A 20,721-nucleotide genomic window follows, 5' to 3' on the forward strand; every position below is an offset into this window, starting at 1 on the left:
CAATGTCGTCTAAGTAAGCCACACAAAAGGCTTCCAGCCCACTGAGCGCATGGTTGACCAATCTCTGGAAGGTGGCAGGGGCATTCTTCAACCCAAAAGGCATGACCCTAAACTGGTAGAGTCCCTCAGGGGTGGAGAATGCCGTCTTTTCCTTGGCATGGTCCGTCAGAGCTATTTGCCAATAGCCTGAGGTGAGGTCAAAGGTGCTCACAAATTTGGCAGCACCTATGGTGTCCACGAGCTCATGAGCCCTGGGCAATGGGTGCGCGTCAGTTTTGGTGACGGCATTGACTCCTCGGTAGTCCACACAGAACCTCCAATCCTTGGTACCCGCCTGGGAACTTGCCTTGGGGACAAGGACCACGGGACTGGACCAGGGACTGGTTGAGGGTTCAATAACACCCAGATCCAACATCTTGGCGACCTCAGCCTGGATGTGGTTCTTGACGGTATCTGACATACGGTAGCACCTGCTTTTGACAGGCACACTGTCACCAGTGTCAATTTCGTGCTTACACCACGGTGTAAGGCCCGGTGTCAGTGAAAACAGAGAGGCATACTGCTGGAGCAAAGCCCTGCAGGCCCTCTGCTGCTCTGTTGTCAAATCTGGAGAGAGACGTACTCCCTCCACTGAGCCATCCTGAGGGTTGCTATGCAGCAAATCAGGAAGGGGCTCACTCTCATCCTCTTCTTGCCCTGAAGCTAGCAAGAGACATGAGACCTCTGCTCGCCTGTGGAAAGGCTTGAGCCTGTTGACATGGAATACCTGAGGGGCTACCCCAGAGGCACCCATGTCAACCAGATAATTGACTTCGCCCATCTTGGAGATTATCCTGAAGGGTCCAGTCCATTTGTCGGCCAAAGCCCTTGGCTTTGTAGGCTCCATCACAAGGATTTTCCTGTCCCGGAGTCCAATCCACTTGCGAAGCTTTAAGGTCATGCCAGTACTTATTCAACTCCTGGCTGGCCTTGAGATTTGCTGTTGCCTGACCCATCATTTGTGTCATCCTCCGCCTGAGGCCTAACACATAGTCCCCCACTTGCTTGGCGGGACCTGGAGGAGTGGCCTCCCAGCCTTCTCGGATCAAGGCGAGGGGCCCCCTCACGGGATGTCCAAAGAGTAACTCAAAGGGGCTGAAACCAACACCCTCTTGAGGTACCTCTCTGTAAGCAAACAGCAGGCATGGCAGGAGGAGATCCCATTTCCTCCTTAGGGGCTCTTCCAAAGCACCTAGCATGCCCTTGAGAGTTTTGTTAAATCTCTCAACCAGACCATTGGTCTGGAGGTGGTAAGAGGTGGAGAACTTGTAGGTTACCCCGCACTCTTTCCACATGGTCTTCATGTAACTGGACATGAAGTTGGATCCTCTGTCAGAGACAACCTCCTTGGGGAATCCAACACGGGTAAAAATGCCCAGGAGAGCCCTGGCAACCACCTTGGCAGTAATAGTCCGAAGGGGTATAGCCTCAGGGTACCTGGTGGCATGATCAACGAAGACCAGGATGAACCGATGTCCACCGGAAGTGGGAGGGTCCAGGGGACCGACAATGTCGATGCCCACCCTCTCGAACGGTGTGCCAACCACTGGCAATGGCTGCAGTGGGGCAATGACCCTGCCTCCAGTCTTGCCAGACAACTGACAAGTTGGGCAGGTCCTGCAGTGGGACTCCACTTCTACTCCCATCTGGGGCCAGTAGAAGTGGGCAGAGAGCCTCTGCTTAGTCTTCTTGGTACCAAGATGACCAGCCAAGGGCACCTCATGCGCCAACTGCAGTAGGAAGGGCCTGTAAACCTGGGGTACCACCAACCTCTTGAGGGCACCAGGTTCAGGCTTAGTGGGCTCACTAACAAGGAGCTCACCCTCCCAATAAATCTTGAATGTCCTAGGCACTTCACCTTGTGCCTGGGACAGGGCCTGTTTCCTCAGACCCTCGACAGAGTGGCACTCTCTCTGTCCTTTACAGAAGTCTGCCCGGGAGGGTCCCCCTTCAGCTAACAAGCATTGAAGGTCGAGATGATCCTCCGGGTTGAGAACCTCTCCCACAGGAGAGTTTTCTGTCTCTTCTCCCTCAGGAGTTGAGTTTGGGTTTTTCACTGGACCCAGCCCGTCCGGAGCATGGATCCCAATGGGTGCTGTCGGAACAGCAGGAAGAGAAGGTGTTCCCCCCACAGAGGTGGCCTTCTTGGTCTTCCTTCGTCTTGCCTTAGGCCTCGCCTTTGGCTCGGGTACCTGACTCACAGCCAGACCCGGTGTCACCTGTGACCTAGTGACCGCAGCCACAGTCATGGGGAGACCATCCGAGATCAACCCCAACTCTACTAGATCATTTCCTAACAAAATGTTAGCAGGGACATTGTCCTGAACCAGGACAGGAAGCTTTGCTGTCTTGTCTCCAATCATGAGTGTGACTAAGGCTACAGGCGATAATTTGGGAGGCCCACCAGCTAACCTGGTGGTTCTCAGAGGAGCACTGACATAGTCCTCTGGCCTGAGCAGGGTCCTGTCCACCACTGTCATGCTTGCCCCAGTGTCTCTCAAACCAGTAGAAGGCTGGCCATTCAAGAGGACACTTCTCAAAAATTTACGGGTGTTCTGCGGGATAGTCGCCAGTACTTCTGCGTACTGGTACCAGGCCCCAAGGGACACTAAGGAAATCTCTACAGGAGCACCAAAGTTGATTCCTGTAGAGGAGGGGAGGACAGTGGCCTCCACCTCAGACATGGGGTAAGGGTAGCTCAGGCTGACAGCCTGTACTCCAAGTGCCTTACCTTTACACTTGGAGTCACCCCTTCTGTGGTCCAGAGCCCCACAATCCCAACAAGTGCTAGGAGTGCGAGGTACAGTACTGGAACCACTGGGAGCCTGCTTTGCAGCAGGTGGACTACTACTCTTATTCCCACCCACAGATGACTTATCCCCACTAGGTTTTTGTGTCTTAGGAGAGGAAGGTTTTGGTTTACCCGACTGTGATTGCTTTTGGGTCTCCTCAGCTTTCTGAGAGGTCCCCTTTTCTTTGTCCTTGTCCTTCCCACTGGAGTCCTTAGGGGACACCCGGTGGGAGACCCACTTGTCAGCCAACCTAGCTAGCTTAAAGGGGTCCAAAATGTTCTGGTCAGCAACATACTGACGCAGCTCTGGTGAACAGGCTTCAGAAAAATGCTCAAAAAACAACAGGTGGGATAATTCAGCAAAAGTTTTCACCTTGCACCCGTCAATCCACCCCATCATGTTCATGTGCGCAGCACTCACCCAGTCAACCCAAGACATATTCTCTCGTTTCTTAAAATCCCTGAACCTTTTAAGGTATTGGGTAGGTGTCTTGCCAAACTTGGCAATTAAAGCAGACTTCATACACTCATACTGACCCCTTTCTTCCACACTCAGCTTCAGAATACAGTCATATCCAGTTTGAGGCACTCTGCTTAACAAACACTTAGCCCAATCTCTTTTATCCACATCATGAATTGCACAAGCCATTTCAAACGCTTCAATCCATTGGAGGATATCTGAACCCTCCAAAAACACACCACCCAAATCTTTCATAAACTTGGTGGCTGGGGACCTGCCACTCTCAATTGGTTTAGCTGAAGTCTCCACTCGAGCTTTCTCTAACTGGATTCTCTGACATTCAGTGTCCTTTTCTTTGAGCGCAAGATCCCTATTCTTGAGTTCCACTTGCTGTGCCAGCTCCTCTTTCTTAAGCTCAGCTTCTATTTCCAACTTGCGATATTCAAAGGCTAACTTCATCCTTAATAACTCAAGTTCCATGGAATTGCTGGGGTTCGGAACAGAGGCAGCAGGAATGGCGGCATTCCCAGAAACAGATTCAGCGACAACCCCAGGGGCAGAGTCCTCACTGGTTGCATCCCCCCCTTCATCGAGAGTTTCACCATCAGTCTGGTAGTCCACCAGGGCAGCTATCAGCTCAGCCCTAGACTTATCCACAAAGTCTAACTCCCTGGCTTCACAAGCACTCTGGAGAGCCTCTAAACTCATCCTAGTCAATTTACCATTCGCAATGGACTCCATTGCTTGTAATGCAGTTATTTGGAACACACCCAAACCTTAATCTAATAAAGTGCGGATATTTTGTAAGTGGCACGGTTATACACTGAGTCTTAAAACCATAAGCATCCCACCGCTGCCACCAGCTTGTCAAGACCGGTGAGGGGGTCTGTACTTCTGCTCTCTATATGGTAGAGGAGAGGCACAGAGGACCCCAGCCAAGATTCTCTATTATGGTAGCTATGGACGAGCAATCAAGGCCTAGCTTCTCAGGAGGTGATGCAGGCTGGTTCTTAAGTACAGTGTACCCCCAAACCCCCACAAAGGAATGTCCACACACTGTATTACTGAAAACACAGTCTTTATATAATTAATATTCAAGGGTTATGTACACTTATCACAACAACGCACTTTGTGCTCAGGAAAATCAATAATGGTAAATATCTATAATTCTAAAGTGGTACCACTAATATTAGACCTTATTAAAGTGCATTCATAATACTGTAAAAATGGCACGCAGATCAATAAGAAGGAAACCAACAATAGAGAGAGGAGAGATAACAGATGGTTGAAACAATAGGCAGAAGACTGGCCCTTGCTACTGGACACAGTTCTGTGTGGAGATCCCCCCACCTGGGCAACCTGTAAAATAAAGAGATATAACACAAGCCCTGTCCATATATTGTTCAATAGTCTTATTCTCTCCTACAATGTTTTTACCCCCCCAATGTACCTGGTGGAGTCGAGTTCTTCGAGGAGGCGTCGACAGATCCTTCTTGAATGACCCCCTTTAAAGCAGGAGTCACGGATCGTCGAGAGGCGTCGAGAAGCGTCGAGGAACTCAGTGTTCGGTGTCGGGGAATCGACGGCCTTTCTTGAATGCCTTCCCTTTCAAGCGGGAGACACGGGGCGTCGAACGTCCGACAACAAACAGGGTAGAACGGCATCGATGAGGCGGCAGGCTTCGATCCGAGCGGTGCTCGTCGGCGTCGAGACGTTGGCGTCCTGAGAGGAAGAGGCGTGCGGGGCACCTCGGCGACACTAGTTCTGGACCGCAAAGATTGTGAATGACGGTGGCCCAGCAAGGGCGTCAAGTCGCTCAAGTCTTTGGAGTCGTGAGGTGGCGGGAAACCCACCGGCGGATTCTCCTCGGCGCGTTGGTCGTCCTCGACTTTCTCCGGCAGGACAAAAGCGGTCGACGATGCGGACGAGGGAGTCCTTCGAGTCAAATGTTCTTAGGCAAGGAGCGGACGGCTCCGGTCGTCGGCGGCACGGCGTCAAGTGGTTCCCACGGCTGGGCAACACAACTTCGACGGGCCTCCAGCGGTTACACAGACCTGCGAACCCTGGTCGACGGCGATGGACTTCGACGGCGTCGAGGTCCGGGTGCTTTACTTCGTTCTCCTCGGCAGTCCCCTTCTCCGGTCGGCAGCCTTTCGATGGTCTGGCGTCCAGGGAGCTTCGGCGAAAGTTCAGCGGTGCTCGATGGTCCCTCGGAGCACGGGAAGAGGGCGCCTAGCCAGGTCCTCTCTCGGATCAGTCCTCGACGAATTCGGCAACCTTCAGATCTGTCGAAGCAAATGCAGCAGCAAGTCTTCTTCTTCCAGCTGGGCGTCGAGGGTCAGCAGTTCCAGTTACTCTTGAGTGGAGACTCAGCTTATGGACGCTTCTGAACAATTTCCAGTGGTGAGAGGTCCCCAGATATACTATCCTGTCTCTCATCCACACTGCTGGCACACACACAGCAGCCAATCACACAGAAGGGCATTCATGCAGTCAGTCAGCCAATCAGGCACACAGTGCATTCAGGCCACACTCCTCCCTTTCAGACACTCACAACAAGGAATGTGGATTGGGGCAAGTACCCAGCCATTCAACACTACACACTGCATTCAGGCCAGTTTTGGGCAGGGCTGTCTCAGTCTTTGTCTCACATGCCAGAAACCAGACAACCACAACAAGGAGTGTATATTGGTCACCCACTCCATTCACCCAGGTCCCACCCACAGGAGGTACCCACAACATACAGTCAATGGGAAGGCTCCAGTCAGTCTAGCTGGGCCTTCACAACAACACCATATATGGACCTTCCACCCAACAGCCAGTCAGGGGGAAGGGACAGAGTCAGGGCTTCCCAGGACTTTGGGAAAAACAAGATAACAGGCAATAGAAAGCAAGAGGCCACAGGTGCCATCTTGTTTTCTATCAGGAATCAACTGATCCCAATGGCAGGGCCTGGGTATCCCAAAATGGAGGACACCCAGAGCACCTGTCAAATTCAGCATGGAGCTGCCACCAGCCCATACCCTGCTCTGTGGGCCACCCACAGGTGCCCAAAAACATACACTAGGGGCACAGGGTTGTACCCCTACCCATGGGTGCCATAAGGGTATCCCATGGGTCTGTTCACCAAACCAAAAGAGAGAGCTGCACTGCCAGGAGTCCCACATGGACTCCTGGGCAGAAAACACGACAGAACACACGATAAACAGCAGTAAAGGACAAGGATTCAGAGGCCCTGTCCCTCTGATGCATTTCCAGCATCACATATATTATGTAGCATCCCAACAGTGGGCTGGAATGGGCCACTGGCATAGAAGTGGAGGCCAGGCACCGGCTTCAGCTGTTTCCAGTTCCGATATACCAGCTCCCGTGCCTGCGGAGGGGCACTAATGCCACATGTTTACAGTTCAGTGCTGCTATAACGTTGGGAAACTGGCCAATGGAATAGAACCGTGCCTTTTCAGCATGCACCTGGGCCTGGATGGTGGGCAGAAAAATATGCTGATGGGCATGTGTCATGAGTGCATCCAACACTTGCTCCAGCACTTTGGAGACTGTTGGCTGGGACATGCCATGTAGCAGCATCCCAACAGTGTGTTTTGGAACGTGCCCGTGGCACAGAAGTGAAGGAAAGACAGCAGCTTCAGCTGGCAGTTTGATGGCAGTTCTGATGATGATGGCTCTCTGAAGGTCTACGTCAATCGCAGTCAGAAAGTCTGCAATGGTGTGCCTGTTCAGGCGATACAGTGTGAACAATTGTTCGTCATTGAGTGACCAGGGGGAATGATGGACACAAGGTGTGGCTGGCCTCCTCAATACACATCTCCTCCACCTTTGTGGTGCCTGTATCCTTCCCAGCTGTGACCTTGAATTCCGCTGGAGCTCAATGAGTTTGTGGATGCCATAATTCATGTCTGCGTGTCTTGCGTGAGGCTGCATGTTGCTTGGAAGTGTGTGGAAGGTGTGGGCCTTAAATACCCTTGTAGTAGCAATTATTGGAACTTCTGGATTCATTTTGATCACCTGGATGCTTTTACCTCCTACTATTAGGTGGAGGTACCTGCACTGTATTTCTGGAGGGATTACTGCGTGTTTTCGTGGTATTTCAGTGGTATTTCAGATTGTTATACAGGGGATTGTCTTTTTTGGGGATAATTTCCACCGCAGAATTACTGAATTAGTGCCTGTTTCTATGACCTGTAATTTAGTGAAAGGTTAAAAAAGTGGGGGTAATTCTGTCAGTTATTACTGCCACTTTTTTCTTTTGCTGTTCAACTCGTAATGAGGCCCTAAGGCAAGGAAGAGTAAGACTCAGCCTAATGAAAATTACTGGCAAGTAATCGGAGCATTTTAGGACCGCGAGATATCTGTTACAGCCTGATGAAAGTAGAACAGTATTTGAAATATTCATGTTTTTATACTAACATTCTACCATCTATTTGCAGCCATGATCTGATGAAACACAAGCATAACTGAATTGAATTAGCTATGGAATCAATACCTTTGTTTTACCTGCAGCCCACAAGAGAAGGCTGGCATTGATGGTGAGCACTTCCCCTGGAAGGGCGCTGGCATCGTAGCTTCCAACCATCACAGGCATGAGGGTGCCCCCTTGACCCCTTTGCCAGTTTACAATATCGTACAAGGCGGGCGGGTTTCCATGGTCATCAAAGAACAACGCGGCCTCGGTTCTTCTTTGCAAGCGGAGGGTCTTCAAGTAGTGAAGGAGCTGAATGTGGAAAGAAGTAGAGGGAAAGATCAGATCTCGGGGCCCAAAGTTTGCCAAGATAAGCTTGGTAAAGCACGCCCGTCATCAGTGAGTGGGAACGGTCGGGAGCTGTGTCCACTACATTTATATTGTACTGTTAACAGCTCTAGTACTTTTTGCACCGGATACCAGTTGCAGCCGAACTGAAATTTATTTCAACTCAATTGGCTGTCAACCAGCATGACTGCAACCCTTCAAAATGTGGTGCACTTTGCTCCTTTCCTTCTCACTCTGTCCCCTGCTGGAGTCACAGTTCCACTACTTTTTTGGCACACTTCTATCACTACCCATCATCCTACAGTCAGGTGACAGCCTTTCTGCCAAGCTTGGATGATTCTGACAGGGAGTTCTGTCCATGCACCATATCCACACCTGTATGTATGGGATTTTTCCTGATCCATGTCATTTCATCACGGGTTGTTTTTTCGCAGGGTTTTTTACCGCAATTTTCTTTACGAAAAAACCATCAATTTTTTTTCAATTAGTTTTGAGGGGGTTCCCCCAACCCCCTGCATTTTCTTTTGTTTGTATTTATTCCCAAGAACACACACCCCATGTATATAATTTACTAACCCCCCTAAAAGATTTGATGGGAAATTGCAGCAAAAAAACCTGTGAAAAAACATCCCACGATGAAAGGACGTTGTATCATTTTTCCAGGGCGAACCTAACTGGGGAGAAACAGATCGCTCTGCATAGGAGTAAAACCCGAACAGGAAGCAGAGGCAGCTGGAAAGGTAGGGTGGCACTTTCAAATTTAAAATGAAAAACTGTTCTTTTAATAAACATTTTTAAAAAGTTCTCTCGAAAGATGTTTATCTGCTTTGATTTATCTTTGACTTTGCTGAACTTTGAACTTCCAAGGACAACCTCTCTATTTGCTTCAGCTCTTGTGCTTTCCCGCTCGTTGACATAGGGGTGTCCTTGCAATACCAGTATTGGTGGACATCCCTGTGACCTGCGACATCCCCCTCCCCCACACACACACAGACACACTCCCAGGATCCCTGAATTGATTGTGCACACCCTCTAAAACCGTTCTCCACTTGTCTAATCCTGATTTTTAGCTTGCAATGCATGTTGCACACCACTTGCGCACGCTTAGCACCACATTACAAGAATGACAGTGACAGTAAAACAGGCAGAATTTGATATATTTCCTGTTTTTCTAATACTGAGAAATTATCAGTGCGGCACGTGGTACATAAAAAATACTACATGATGTAAAAAAAGGATCATATTTAGCCAGTGCTTCCATGTGACCAAGACTATAGGCCCTCATTAAAAGTTTCCCAGTATCCCATGGGTATTACAGGGGAGGGGTGTACAGCAAACTGCCCTTACCATCTCTGCGGCCCAATATCCTGGTATTACCAGGATATTACAGGTGGAAAAGAGACGGTAAATTACCATTCCGATTAGGGTCCCATAGGACACTGTTGGGTGTCCTGACCCACGTTTAAGCTATCATGCCACAACATTTGGTGCTGTGGGCTTAGAAAATTCAAGATGGCGGAAAACCCACATGTGCGCCGAAATCCAGGAAAGCTGCGCAGTTTGTGCGCACACCAAAATGGTTGCCTCACTTGCCACCCACCAGTGCGAGAATGAAAGGCCGGGTTGCCATGAGGGAAATGGGTTGCCAAAGGAAAAACAGTAGCGCCGGTTAGCTTCAAAGCGCTTTAAAACCACCATTGGACTACCCGCACAGTAGTCTGAAACCATTGGGAATGGCAATGCTGATTGCCAAATGCAACTTAGAATTGTGGGGAATTCATTTGTTAAATCCCAAAAATGGGTGCAGTACCAGTACTCACCACTATCCAAAAGCCGGCAGTTTAAAACCACCCTGTGTTTCTCTGAAGGCAGGCTCAAAATGCCTATTTTCAAACATTACAATATGTGCAAAATATTCACTGAACACCAGCAGACATTTGGCAGAATGGAGTTTTGTGTGCCTACAAAATCTGGGAAATGAAGAGCCCAGAACAATGTTTATAACAAAACTGGCTGAGCTATGGAGTCAGCAGTTTAAGTTGCACTGGATTTAAAGACACTAAAATCGAAAATGTTTAGATTAAATGAGTGACCTATGTTTGGTGTCACATGCCTTTGTAACTGTTGAAATGCCATAGTTTTAAACTTAGAATCAGCCTTCTAGCTGCATATGTGAAAATGTTTAGTTTTATTTGAATGCAGAAACTGGGGAACAGAAATGACAGCTTAAAGAGATTCCAATTTGCCTGGCAACTACCCCCATCAGGAGTGAAACTTGAGTCACAGCTGTGTTCCCAGGCCTAGCTGCCCTTTTGCTGCTCACACTAAGGATATGCCACCTATCTGATAATTGAATTACCTGTGCTCTACAGGAGCTCTGAACAAAGCCTGTCTTGACTCAGGCAAAGGTTTTATTACAGCGGTCGTAAAATGTAGCTTCCTCTTGGCAGAAACTGGGAGGGGGAGAAACTGGAGACAGAAGCTGGCTTGGCAGAACTGGATAAACCAGTATTTCTACCTTGTGCTGAGAGGAAACCACACCCCTTTGGAGCCAGAACATAACTTTAAAAAGATGGATCATTCATAGAGCGGACATGTGAAAATTTTATAAATGATACCATAATTCATGTGATTTTTCTGCCCACAGTTTAAGAGGTTTTTAGAACCGGTGGTATGTTCAGGGGGGTGTTAGCGGAAAAGTGGATATTACTCTAAATGTATGCATGTTAAAAATCTGAAACTTCATCAGTTAATGTCCATACTCCCTGCGCACGTGTGTGTAAATTTGGGTCAATGTCCGGAATTGCAAAATCAGTTAAAAAGTCAATTATGTGCCATTTCTGAATGCAAGCTCTTAGAAACAACAGATTTGGACAGAGACATGGCTAAATTCAGCCACACCATGTATATGTAATTTCAAGCAACTGTGTAACTGTGAAATATGTCTTTTGTTATCAAATATAGAATGTGTGCAATCTGACAGAGGAGTGTCCTATCTGCAAGCCATAAAATGACATCACTCTGACACAACTTAGCTTCGCCAATCAAGTGAGGAATAGAAATTTGACCAATGACAAGTGAGAGGGGCAAGTTTAGTTATGACCAACATACCCACCCACTCTCAAAACACATAAAAGCAGACAGACAGGACAGATAGGGAGCTTCAATTCCATTTGCTGCAACGCGCTCTGCCGGACCATACAACATCCAGAGATCCAGACTTTAAATTCATCAACCTCCAGAAAGCCAAACTAGAGACTTCAATCTATCCAGAACTAAGAGACCAGACCAGAGGCGAGTCTAAAACCTGACCAGATCCATGGCGAGGCCCATTTCACTCAAGAATATAGTGTGAGTACATAGCAAAACTGTGCAGAACCAATCTCTTAGTTAAAATAATATAATTCAATCCTATTTTAATCTAAGTAGAACTGTCTCCTAACTGTCACCTGCCATTTGCAAAGCTGTCACTTGTCATTTTCTAGTTGCAAGCTGCACTTGTCATTTTGAGCTTTTAAAATTTCAAATCTGAAAAACGACCTTCACTAAATCGCTCATATCTCCGCGACCCTTTGTGCTAGAGACTTGCAGTAACTTTCATTTGAAAGCTTAGAATCTTAGCTTTGAATCGCACCAAGAACCACCTTCCTACCCCTTATAGTTTTACCGCAATCGCGGAACACGCATCCGTGAATTTTACCGCGATTTGCAAATTTCTCCTCGTGTAAAAACAGCTGCTGCTTGCCTTCCATTTGCCAGAAATTCGTTTAACCTGCTAATCATTCCTGAATCATTGCAAGAGTGAGCCTGAGCTAATATTAACTAGATACCACTCACCCTGAACCTCTGAAAGGGAATTAAAAGCATTTTAGCATACTTTTCACTGAATTGCCAGCACATATCAAAGCAATTTGGGCCTGTGTTTTCAAACTTCTGTTGTCTAAGCTTGCTGCGGTGAACTGAATCACATTTGATTGCATTTCTGAGAACTGTGTGTTTTCCTCCCATTTCCTTGCATTGCATAAAGAGGGGGGGAGTGAATAGCCAGAGAAAAGTGATTACATTGTTTGGGTGAAATCATATTGAGTATTTTCTGTACTGCATTCATTGAATATTGCATCCACCTGAGCTTACATAAAGCATTCTGTACCACCTTCTTCTTTTGTTCCTATTCACCCGTGTGCTACCTTATCCATTTCATGTCAACTCCTTATTGATTATAGAGAAGCGTGTTAGTGCCAGATTCTCCGTTGTTAATATTTATCATATTAGATTAAGTGTGATATTCAATTATTAATTTATTATAAAGTGTGATCTATATATCTATTGTTTAAATTATCAAATAAACCTTTTAACTTGCAAAACAGAACTACTTCTTGGCTCAGTGGGGTCAGGGGGATTCCAAGAGAGGGGTGTTATATAGGGGTAGTCATCCAGAACGCATGAACTGGACATAAAGATATATCAATAAGGGTTTCCATTCAGTATCCCAGACTAGGCATTGACTTAGCTGTAGTGTTGAATTGAATCCTCTTACAAAGTGGGGGCTCGAGCCGAGACGTTGGGTTAGATTTACCACTTGTGCAGCTTAATACAGTGTGCTAACTGACGGGATACATACATCCGGTCGGATCACCACGCTGCATTACGCTGTGAAGCATTCCTCAAAAGGGACATTCCAAGAAAAGTTCTGTTCTGCAAAAATAAAATACTAACTTCTGTAAGTCAGGACAGAGACCAATCTCTAGAATGACGACCTTGGTAGATATGAAAATAGCCAGAGAGCACTTCTTACATAAACTATTTGTGAGAGGTGAATGGGTTGAGCAGGGCCAGGATGCCTGGTTGCAGGCCATCACGCGACAGGTCACTGAAACAGGGTCAGACTTATGGAGAGATCAGGGTCCATTACATGTGGCCCTGAGTGAACTATATATGGCTCCTAAAGCCAAAGAGGAACACAATAAGATTGCCAGGATAGCAGCATACCTGTACCTATATATGGGAGACATGCAGGATAGATGTGCTGAAAGCCAAAATCTGGCAAATAGGCAACAGATGGTGTTAGAGAAGGTCCAATCTGACCTGGTCTCTTCTGAGCAGAGGCTGCAGAGGAGCCAGGAGTCAGAAAATGACAGCAGACTGTACATCACTAAAATGAAGGAGGATATGGATGTGCTGCAAAAGGAAAAGTCAGAACAGGATACCAGATTTCTGGCCTTGCAGAAGGAACACCAAGAAGGTTTGGACTCCCTACTGCAAAGCCAGAAAAAGCTGGAGCAACAGCTAGACTTCAATAGGGCATGTGCTGAGCAGGTAGTCACCCTGCAAAGCCACCTAGATAGAGAGAAGGCAGAGAGCAATAAACTGATTCTGAAAGACCTGGATACCCAGGCAGAGTTTGATCAGGAGCGCCAGAATGCTGGTGCCTTCCAAAGGCAAAGGGACGACCTGGCGGCACAGATGCAGGCTCTTAGTCAGGAAAGGGATACCTTAGGCCAGGAAGTCTGCCATTTAAAAAGAAAAATGGAAGAAAATCACCTGGCCCACCAGGGACTGGGTGACCTCCAAAAAGAACACCAGAACTTGCTAGAGCACACCAGGAGGGTGGAGGATGCTCTAGCAAGAAAGGAGCAGGCCAATAGGGACACAGCTCAGGAGGTAACCCTCCTGCAGCAAAGACTGGCCCATTTCTCCAGGACCAACCAGGAAGTACAGAGGGAAAATGAGGCTCTCTGCCAGCACAATGAGAGGCTCCAGCAACAGGTAGCGATGCAGGAGAAACTGATAGAGTCGAGTAAGGCCTTAACAGAGGAACTGAAAGCACAAATGCAGGCTCTTGCATTGCAACAGGGAGCAGGGGCGGATAGAGATGAGGTCCGCTGGGAAAGAGAGACTCCTGACCATAACCGCAGGAGCCCTAACACCAGGGGCCTTCATCTCCCCCAGTCCCTGGACTCTACCACCCCCATGTCCCCTGGCGCACATGAGCACAGGGCCACAGGGATGGCAGATTACTATCCAGCTAAGAGTATGGGGCTCATAGGCCAGTACCACTCAGGAATGGAGGGGTGGGCATCCGGGTATGGGCACCCAAGTACAGTACAGTTCAGTGGGGAACCCCAGGAGAGTAGGCCCATTAAGGGCATCCTGAAAACCTCTGCCCAGTTAGGTCAGTGGAGGGGGTACCCATCAAATCCTGGCAGCAAGGAGGAATCTGAAGACTCCTCTGAACTGCGCAGGACACAGGAGACCAGGTCCCCACATTCTGCCAGCCATTCCCAGGCTCGCAGAATCCGGGAAAACCTGGAAGAACAGACGGGAACCTCTGGGAGCAGTGCCTCTGAGTCCGAGGACGAATGGACAAGGGTTACCCGAACCAAAAAGGCCAATAAGGCAAAAAGGGCCTTGCTTAAGGACCCCTTAAAGCAGATTAAGGCGATCAGGAGCGTCATCACGCCTTACCATAAGAATGCTAAGTATTCTGTTTGGGAGCACTTAGAGTTGTTTGAACAAATGATGGAGACTTTCCATTTGAAGGACAGCCAAAGCTGTATTCAATATGTAAAGTGGACCTTCTCCCCGGAATACTCCAGTTTCTTTGCGGGGCTGGAGGACCAAAATCATTTAAGATGGTCCACCTATAAGGCGGCCATCTTCAAACATTTTTCTGTTCACAGAAATCCTCTAGAGGCTCGCAAGGCAGCCTACAATTTGCAATGTGGGGAGGATCAGGCCCCACAAGAATTTGTGCAGGAGTTAAAGCGGGCTTTTGCACAGACCACAAGAAGGGTGCGCACGGATAGCAGGGAATTTATTAATACGTTTTTCCATGCCTTGCCCAAATATATCATGACCCAGCTCGTGAGGGATTTTCACGAGAAAAGATCTTTAGACTGGGTCATTGAACAGGCTACCCGGATCTATGAGGTGCAGAAACCGATAGATAGCAAAAGTAATGCCCAGAAAAACCCCAAAGCCAACAGCACCCCTGCTGCTGCCAAGGTGGCAGAGGTAAAGGTCACCCCCGTTTTGGATTTGGAGATGGGGGGGCCTAAAAACCTACCTGCACCTAATAATGCTAGGCCCAGGAGGTCCTCGGGTCAGTCACAGACAGGGAGCCAAGGAGGCAGCCCCACAAATGGGGTCCCTCGCTCTCCTGATTATGTAAGTCCTCGTTACAAGGGAAATCGACCCATCCTGGGTTATGTGTGGACTCCTCCAGCCCAAGGGGGGGGATCCAGCCAAGCACCTAACACAGGGAACTTCCCTCCAAACTTCCCACAGGAGGGCAGAAATTTACCAAACCCTGGGCAGAACTTTTTCCCCAGATATCCACCCGACTTTCAGCCCCAAAACCATCCATCCTTCTTTCCCCAATTCCCTGAGCCCAGACCACTGAATCCGGGAGAGGGGAGGCCAAGGGTGGAGGGGTACCCAAATCTTCCCAACCCGGGGTATTACCAGAGGAGGGACAGCTACCCTTCCCGGGATCAGCCCAGGGGAGAAAACAGGGCCCCGTATCAGCCTGAGCGGGTTTCCAAGTTAGAGCGCCAGGTTCAAAACATGGCGCGGGATCTGGGTCACATACTGAGGGCTCAGCAGAACCCTCAGATGGGCGTGCCGGCGCAGAACGCACCCAACTCTGGACCTGGTGCTCCAGAACAATGACGGGGGCAGCACCCCGATAACTCACCGGTTCCCAGGGAGGAGGCACAAAGGGAAGGGGGGTGTAAAGCCTTGGAGGAAGCTTCCTTCCTCACTTGTAAACAGCTTCTGGAAACCCAGGAACCGGAAACAAAATCTCTTGCCCCTGAAAGTCTGCCTCCTAAGGAGCAGAGGGGGGGTAGGAGAAACAAAAGACCCAAACAGACTCAGTTTGAGGAGGAGGTACAGGTCTTCCAATTTGAGGGAGAGGGATCCTCAGAGGATCCTGGGAAAAGGATCTTCTCCTTCAGAGAGGGGGGAACTCCTCCCAAAGAAAAATGGGTCCCTAGGGATGCAAATCCAGACTGGGGAGATGTGGAGACTGAGCTACCGCCGCCCACCATCTCATCCCAGAACCAACAGCAAGAAAATCCCCTGGTTCAAACCCATACTGGTGACTGCCTCCAAAAAGGTGGGGGCCGCCCAGAACCGGAGCCAGGGGAACCCACAATGGCTCTGATCTCCAGTTGCCAAATTTTTCTTTCAGATTCCCAAGGCTCTCCACAGAATTCTGCCCAAATCTCTTCGCTAGCGATGTCCAAAACCAGAAAGTTAGCCCACCAGTTGTCCAAAAATGTGCATTATCTGTGCCCCCTTGAGGAGAAGGAGGGAAGATACTATGCCCCGGTCCGAGTACAGGGGCAGGGTACAATTTTGGCACTGGTGGACACTGGATCTCAAGCTACCCTTCTGTCCAGAAGGGCCTTTGACGAACTGAATGCAGGAAGGGGAGAGAATTACCAAATTCCTCTCACCTCTCTTCCTGGACAACTCCAGAACTTTGACGGGAAGGAAATTCCTGTCGAGGGGACGGCAGACTTGGACATTAAGATCGGGCGACACAAGTTGAAACACCCGGTCATAGTTGTGACCCCAGAGGGCACCCCTTGTTTACTAGGGAATGACCTCCTGAGAAGGTTGTCACCCCTAATTGATTGCGTAAACAAGGTCCTCTGGACCCAGACTAGCCGACCCATAAAATTAAAACAGAGTGTCAACCATGTTAGTTTAAACGGCACATGCCACATGGTTGAACAAAAATCAGACCAAGTAGAATTCCACTTCCAGAACAACCAAATTCCAGACGTGACAGTAATAGCAGTAGGACAACAGACTGGTGATGGGGGGGTCCTCTCTATTTCTGAAAATCAACTTTCCTTCCAGTCTAAAGTGGTATTCCACGCTGGAAGGAAACACTCTGAAATTCTATACTAATCCACAATCAGGAACTCCCACTCCTATAGTCCAGAAAGATGTGAAATCAGCTCAAAGCCTGGCTGATATTCAGCAAATTAGAGAGCAGTTGTTCATCCCTGTTCAGTTAAATGATGGGAAGGACTCTGTTCTCGCTCGAGTGTGTGTGAACAACGGTAAGAGCTTCATCAGCGAAGCCATGTTTCGCCAACTCCCAAAAGATCCAGCCATTCCCACCTTCAAACTGATAGACAAATGGGAAATGGACCTGGAAGCACCTAATTCCAAACATCTCCTGCCAAGCAGGTGTATGCTCAAAATCTCCATTGGCAACAAGAGCATAGTCCATAATTGTTGGGTCGTGCGAGACGTCCCTGCCACCTTTTACTTAGGCAGTGACATTCTCAATCGCTTTGCCATTAGTTTGGACCTAATAAACTTCAAAGCTTGGTCCCGATTAGCGGATAATCCCATGGGCTTTGATGATCCAGAAAAAGCATTTAGGTCAGCTCAATTGCTACCTTATGCAGTTGAAATTCAGGTTAAAGAGGAAGTCACCATCCTAGAAAGGACCCGACAATTCTCCCTGGAAGTGAAAGTTAAAAGGGGACAAGAGTTGAAAAACCCTGATGCTTACATACATCTAAATGCGTCTCTCCAACAGCAAGGGTTGGGGGTAAACCCAACTCCATTAGTCAACATAGAACATGACACCATTCTAATAGAGGTGGATAACAGCGACTTAAAGAGTATTACTCTAGCCGCAGGCACCATTATTGGAATGGCGGTTGATGACCGACATTTCTCCTTTGATCTTGGAAATGAACTGTTAGGGCCAATCCCCAAGGACTGCTTTGACAGTGACAGTGATGACAATACAACACCAGACAGGATTTTTACCCGGCATGGGGGGAACTTCCTGGTGTACACTTCTTGCCCTTATGGTAAGGAAGATGTGACTTGTGACTTCAGGAGGGATGAGGTGATTTTCCAAGTCCATGAGGGCTGCCTTTCCCACCTGAAGCCTCCAGTCCAAATCAGCACTCTGACCAGGGACTTCTCCACCCAGCTGGAGGAGGCCGCTGAGATAGCCAAACCAGAAGTCTTTCCAGGCTTCAGGCAGATGGTGGAAGAGAGAGTCAACCTAGCTGATGCCTGTGTGACTCTGGAACAAAAGCAAAAGTTGAAACAAGTTTTCTTGGATTTCCAAGATCTCTTTGCGGTAGACTCATATGACTGTGGTCGCACTGACATCCACACAACAACAATCCCCACGGACCCTGGCATGACTCCTGTGTTTGTGAAGCAATATCGCTTGCCTCTCGCATCAATGGAGTCCCTCACTGAAATAATCAAGAACCTTGAGTCCCGGGGAATAATCCGTCCAGTCCACAGCACCTTCAATAATCCGGTGCTGGGAATATTGAAGCCAAACGGCCAGTGGAGACTCTGTGCTGACCTCAGGGAGCTCAACAAACGGGTCCATACTTCCCGATGGCCTCTGCCCTACATTGACCAAGGGCTGGCCCAGATCCAGGGGTCACAGGTATTCACTGCAATAGACCTGACCAATGGATACTGGACCGTGCCGGTCAGTAGGGAGGACCAATATAAGCTGGCTTTTACCTTTGGGGGCCAGCAATACACATGGACCCGGACTCCCTTCGGATACCTCAACTCCGGCAATGAATTCAACATTTTCCTACATAAGGCCATGCCCGACCTGGGTGCGAGGGGTAACCTGGCTTATGTAGATGATGTCCTCATCAAAAGTTCATCTGTGGAGGAACACATAGCGGAGATCCGTTATGTTCTGACACAGTTGAGGGCCGCCGGAGCAAAACTTTCCTTTCAGAAAGCACAGTGGTGTAGAACCCGTGTTAATTTCTTGGGGCATGAGATTACTCCTCAGGGCCTCTGTCCCCAGGAAAAGAAAGTGGAAGCACTTCAGAAACTGAAAGACCCCACAACTCTGCGGGAACTAAGGAGCCTCCTTGGACTGACTAATTACAGCAGAAAGTTCATTGAGGGCTACGCAGAGATCACCAGACCCCTGATTCATCTCCTAAAGGGGGGGGGTCAAGTGGGAATGGGGTCCAGAACAATCCGAGGCAGTAAGACAACTCAAGAGAAGCCTCTCACAAGCGCCTTGCCTAGCTTACCCTGTCAGAAACAAGGAGTTCTTCCTGGAGACAGGGTTCTCTAATACGTGCTTGACGGCAGTATTATACCAAAAGCATGACAAGGTCAATAAAGTAATCTCCTATGCGAGCAAAACTTTATCCTCTGTGGAGGAAAAATTCAACGATTGTGAGAAGGCACTCCTGGCAACGGTGTGGGCATTGAAGAATTACCGCCCGTTTATCCAGGGGGAACACATCATAGTGGAGACTCCACACCAGCCTCTGCAATATCTCCAAAGTGACAGAATCCGGGCCGGAAATGTGAGTAACTCCCGAATTACTTCCTGGATTCTGTCAATGCAAGGCTTTCCTGTGGAGGTCCGATATGGCCAAAACAAGAAGAGTCCCCTCGCGGAAGGTCTGGCTGACTTGCATGATTGTGCCAGAGAAAACTGTCTCGAGGACGAAAGTCTAAAAATAAAGGACAACATGGAGGCATACCTTAATTCCCCCCACAAAGTCTTTGAAGAGGACAAGTGTGAGGGAATGCCCACTGTCTATGTGGATGGATGCTCTTACCATGTTGACAACGACGGGGAGAAAGAACTGGTGGCCGGCGTAGGGAATGCATGAGTGAATGAGTCCCCAGAACCCTCCGCTGGATACAAAATTGGTCCCCGAAGTAGTCAGGTGGCAGAATTGATGGCTGTGCATCAGGCCATCCTCACTGCTGTCCAGCATCAACTCCACGAACTGGTCATAATCACAGATTCGGATTATGTAAGGAATGGGTTCGTGGAGCACCTGGTTAATTGGAAAACTAGAGGCATGTTATGTGCTAACAACAAACCCTTGAAACATGGGAAGTTGATCCAAAACATTGATGATCTGGTCACCTCGAATGAGATGACCATCTATTGGAAAAAGATCAAGGGTCATTCCAAAGTAGAGGGACCAGACAAAACTGGAAATTACTTAGCTGATCAGCTGGCCAAAACCGGGGCCATCCAAGGGGATCTAATTGAGATTGAGTCCCTGTTGGGGGAAATCCAGGTCACTGCCATCACTAGGTCCCAGACAAATGCTCACAACGACCTTTCAATTGTACAATGGAGTAAGGAGACCCCTGATGCTGATTTGATTACCGCTCAGAAGGGGGATCCAATAATTGGTAAATTTTACCAGCACCTTGAGGACCCTGAGAACTTTCCCCTGACGGATACCAATTACATTGGGAAAGAGGACCTAAGAGTGTTGATGAAATGTCCAAAAATGTTCCGAATCCAAGACGGTTTGCTGGTAAGGAAATCCAAAGCTGGCCACGATCAGTGGGTGGTTCCTACCTCATTCCGAAGCCTGATGTTAAGTCACGCCCATGATGCGGCCACTGCCGGTCACAGGGGGTTTCACACAACATTGGAAATCTTAAGAGAGGTTGCATACTGGCCACACATGGGGCAGGACCTCGACCAATACTTGAAGGGGTGTCTTGTGTGTGCACAATTTCAGCCATCATCCCTCACGCACCGGGCACCTTTACAAAAGAGGGGAATGACACTCCCATGGTCAGATTTACAAATCGACTTTGTAGGCCCTGTGATTCGCTCGGCTAGTGGGAATAAGTACATGTTGACTGTGACAT

The 20,721-nt window shown here is 48.5% G+C and overlaps 1 protein-coding gene across 1 annotated transcript in view; it reads right to left on the minus strand.

The window, feature by feature from the left end:
• The window catches only part of LOC138464096 (extracellular calcium-sensing receptor-like), a 114,801-nt gene that overhangs the window by 36,167 nt on the left and 57,913 nt on the right, over nucleotides 1-20,721 (minus strand). The window contains exon 4 of the mRNA XM_069607215.1: nucleotides 7,803-8,019. Within this exon, the coding sequence (XP_069463316.1) occupies nucleotides 7,803-8,019 (217 nt within the window). The remainder of the gene's footprint in view (nucleotides 1-7,802; nucleotides 8,020-20,721) is intronic.

This window comes from Ambystoma mexicanum, chromosome 1p (genome assembly GCF_040938575.1).
Source record: "Ambystoma mexicanum isolate Mex_15411 chromosome 1p, UKY_AmexF1_1, whole genome shotgun sequence".
Lineage (NCBI taxonomy): Eukaryota > Metazoa > Chordata > Amphibia > Caudata > Ambystomatidae > Ambystoma > Ambystoma mexicanum.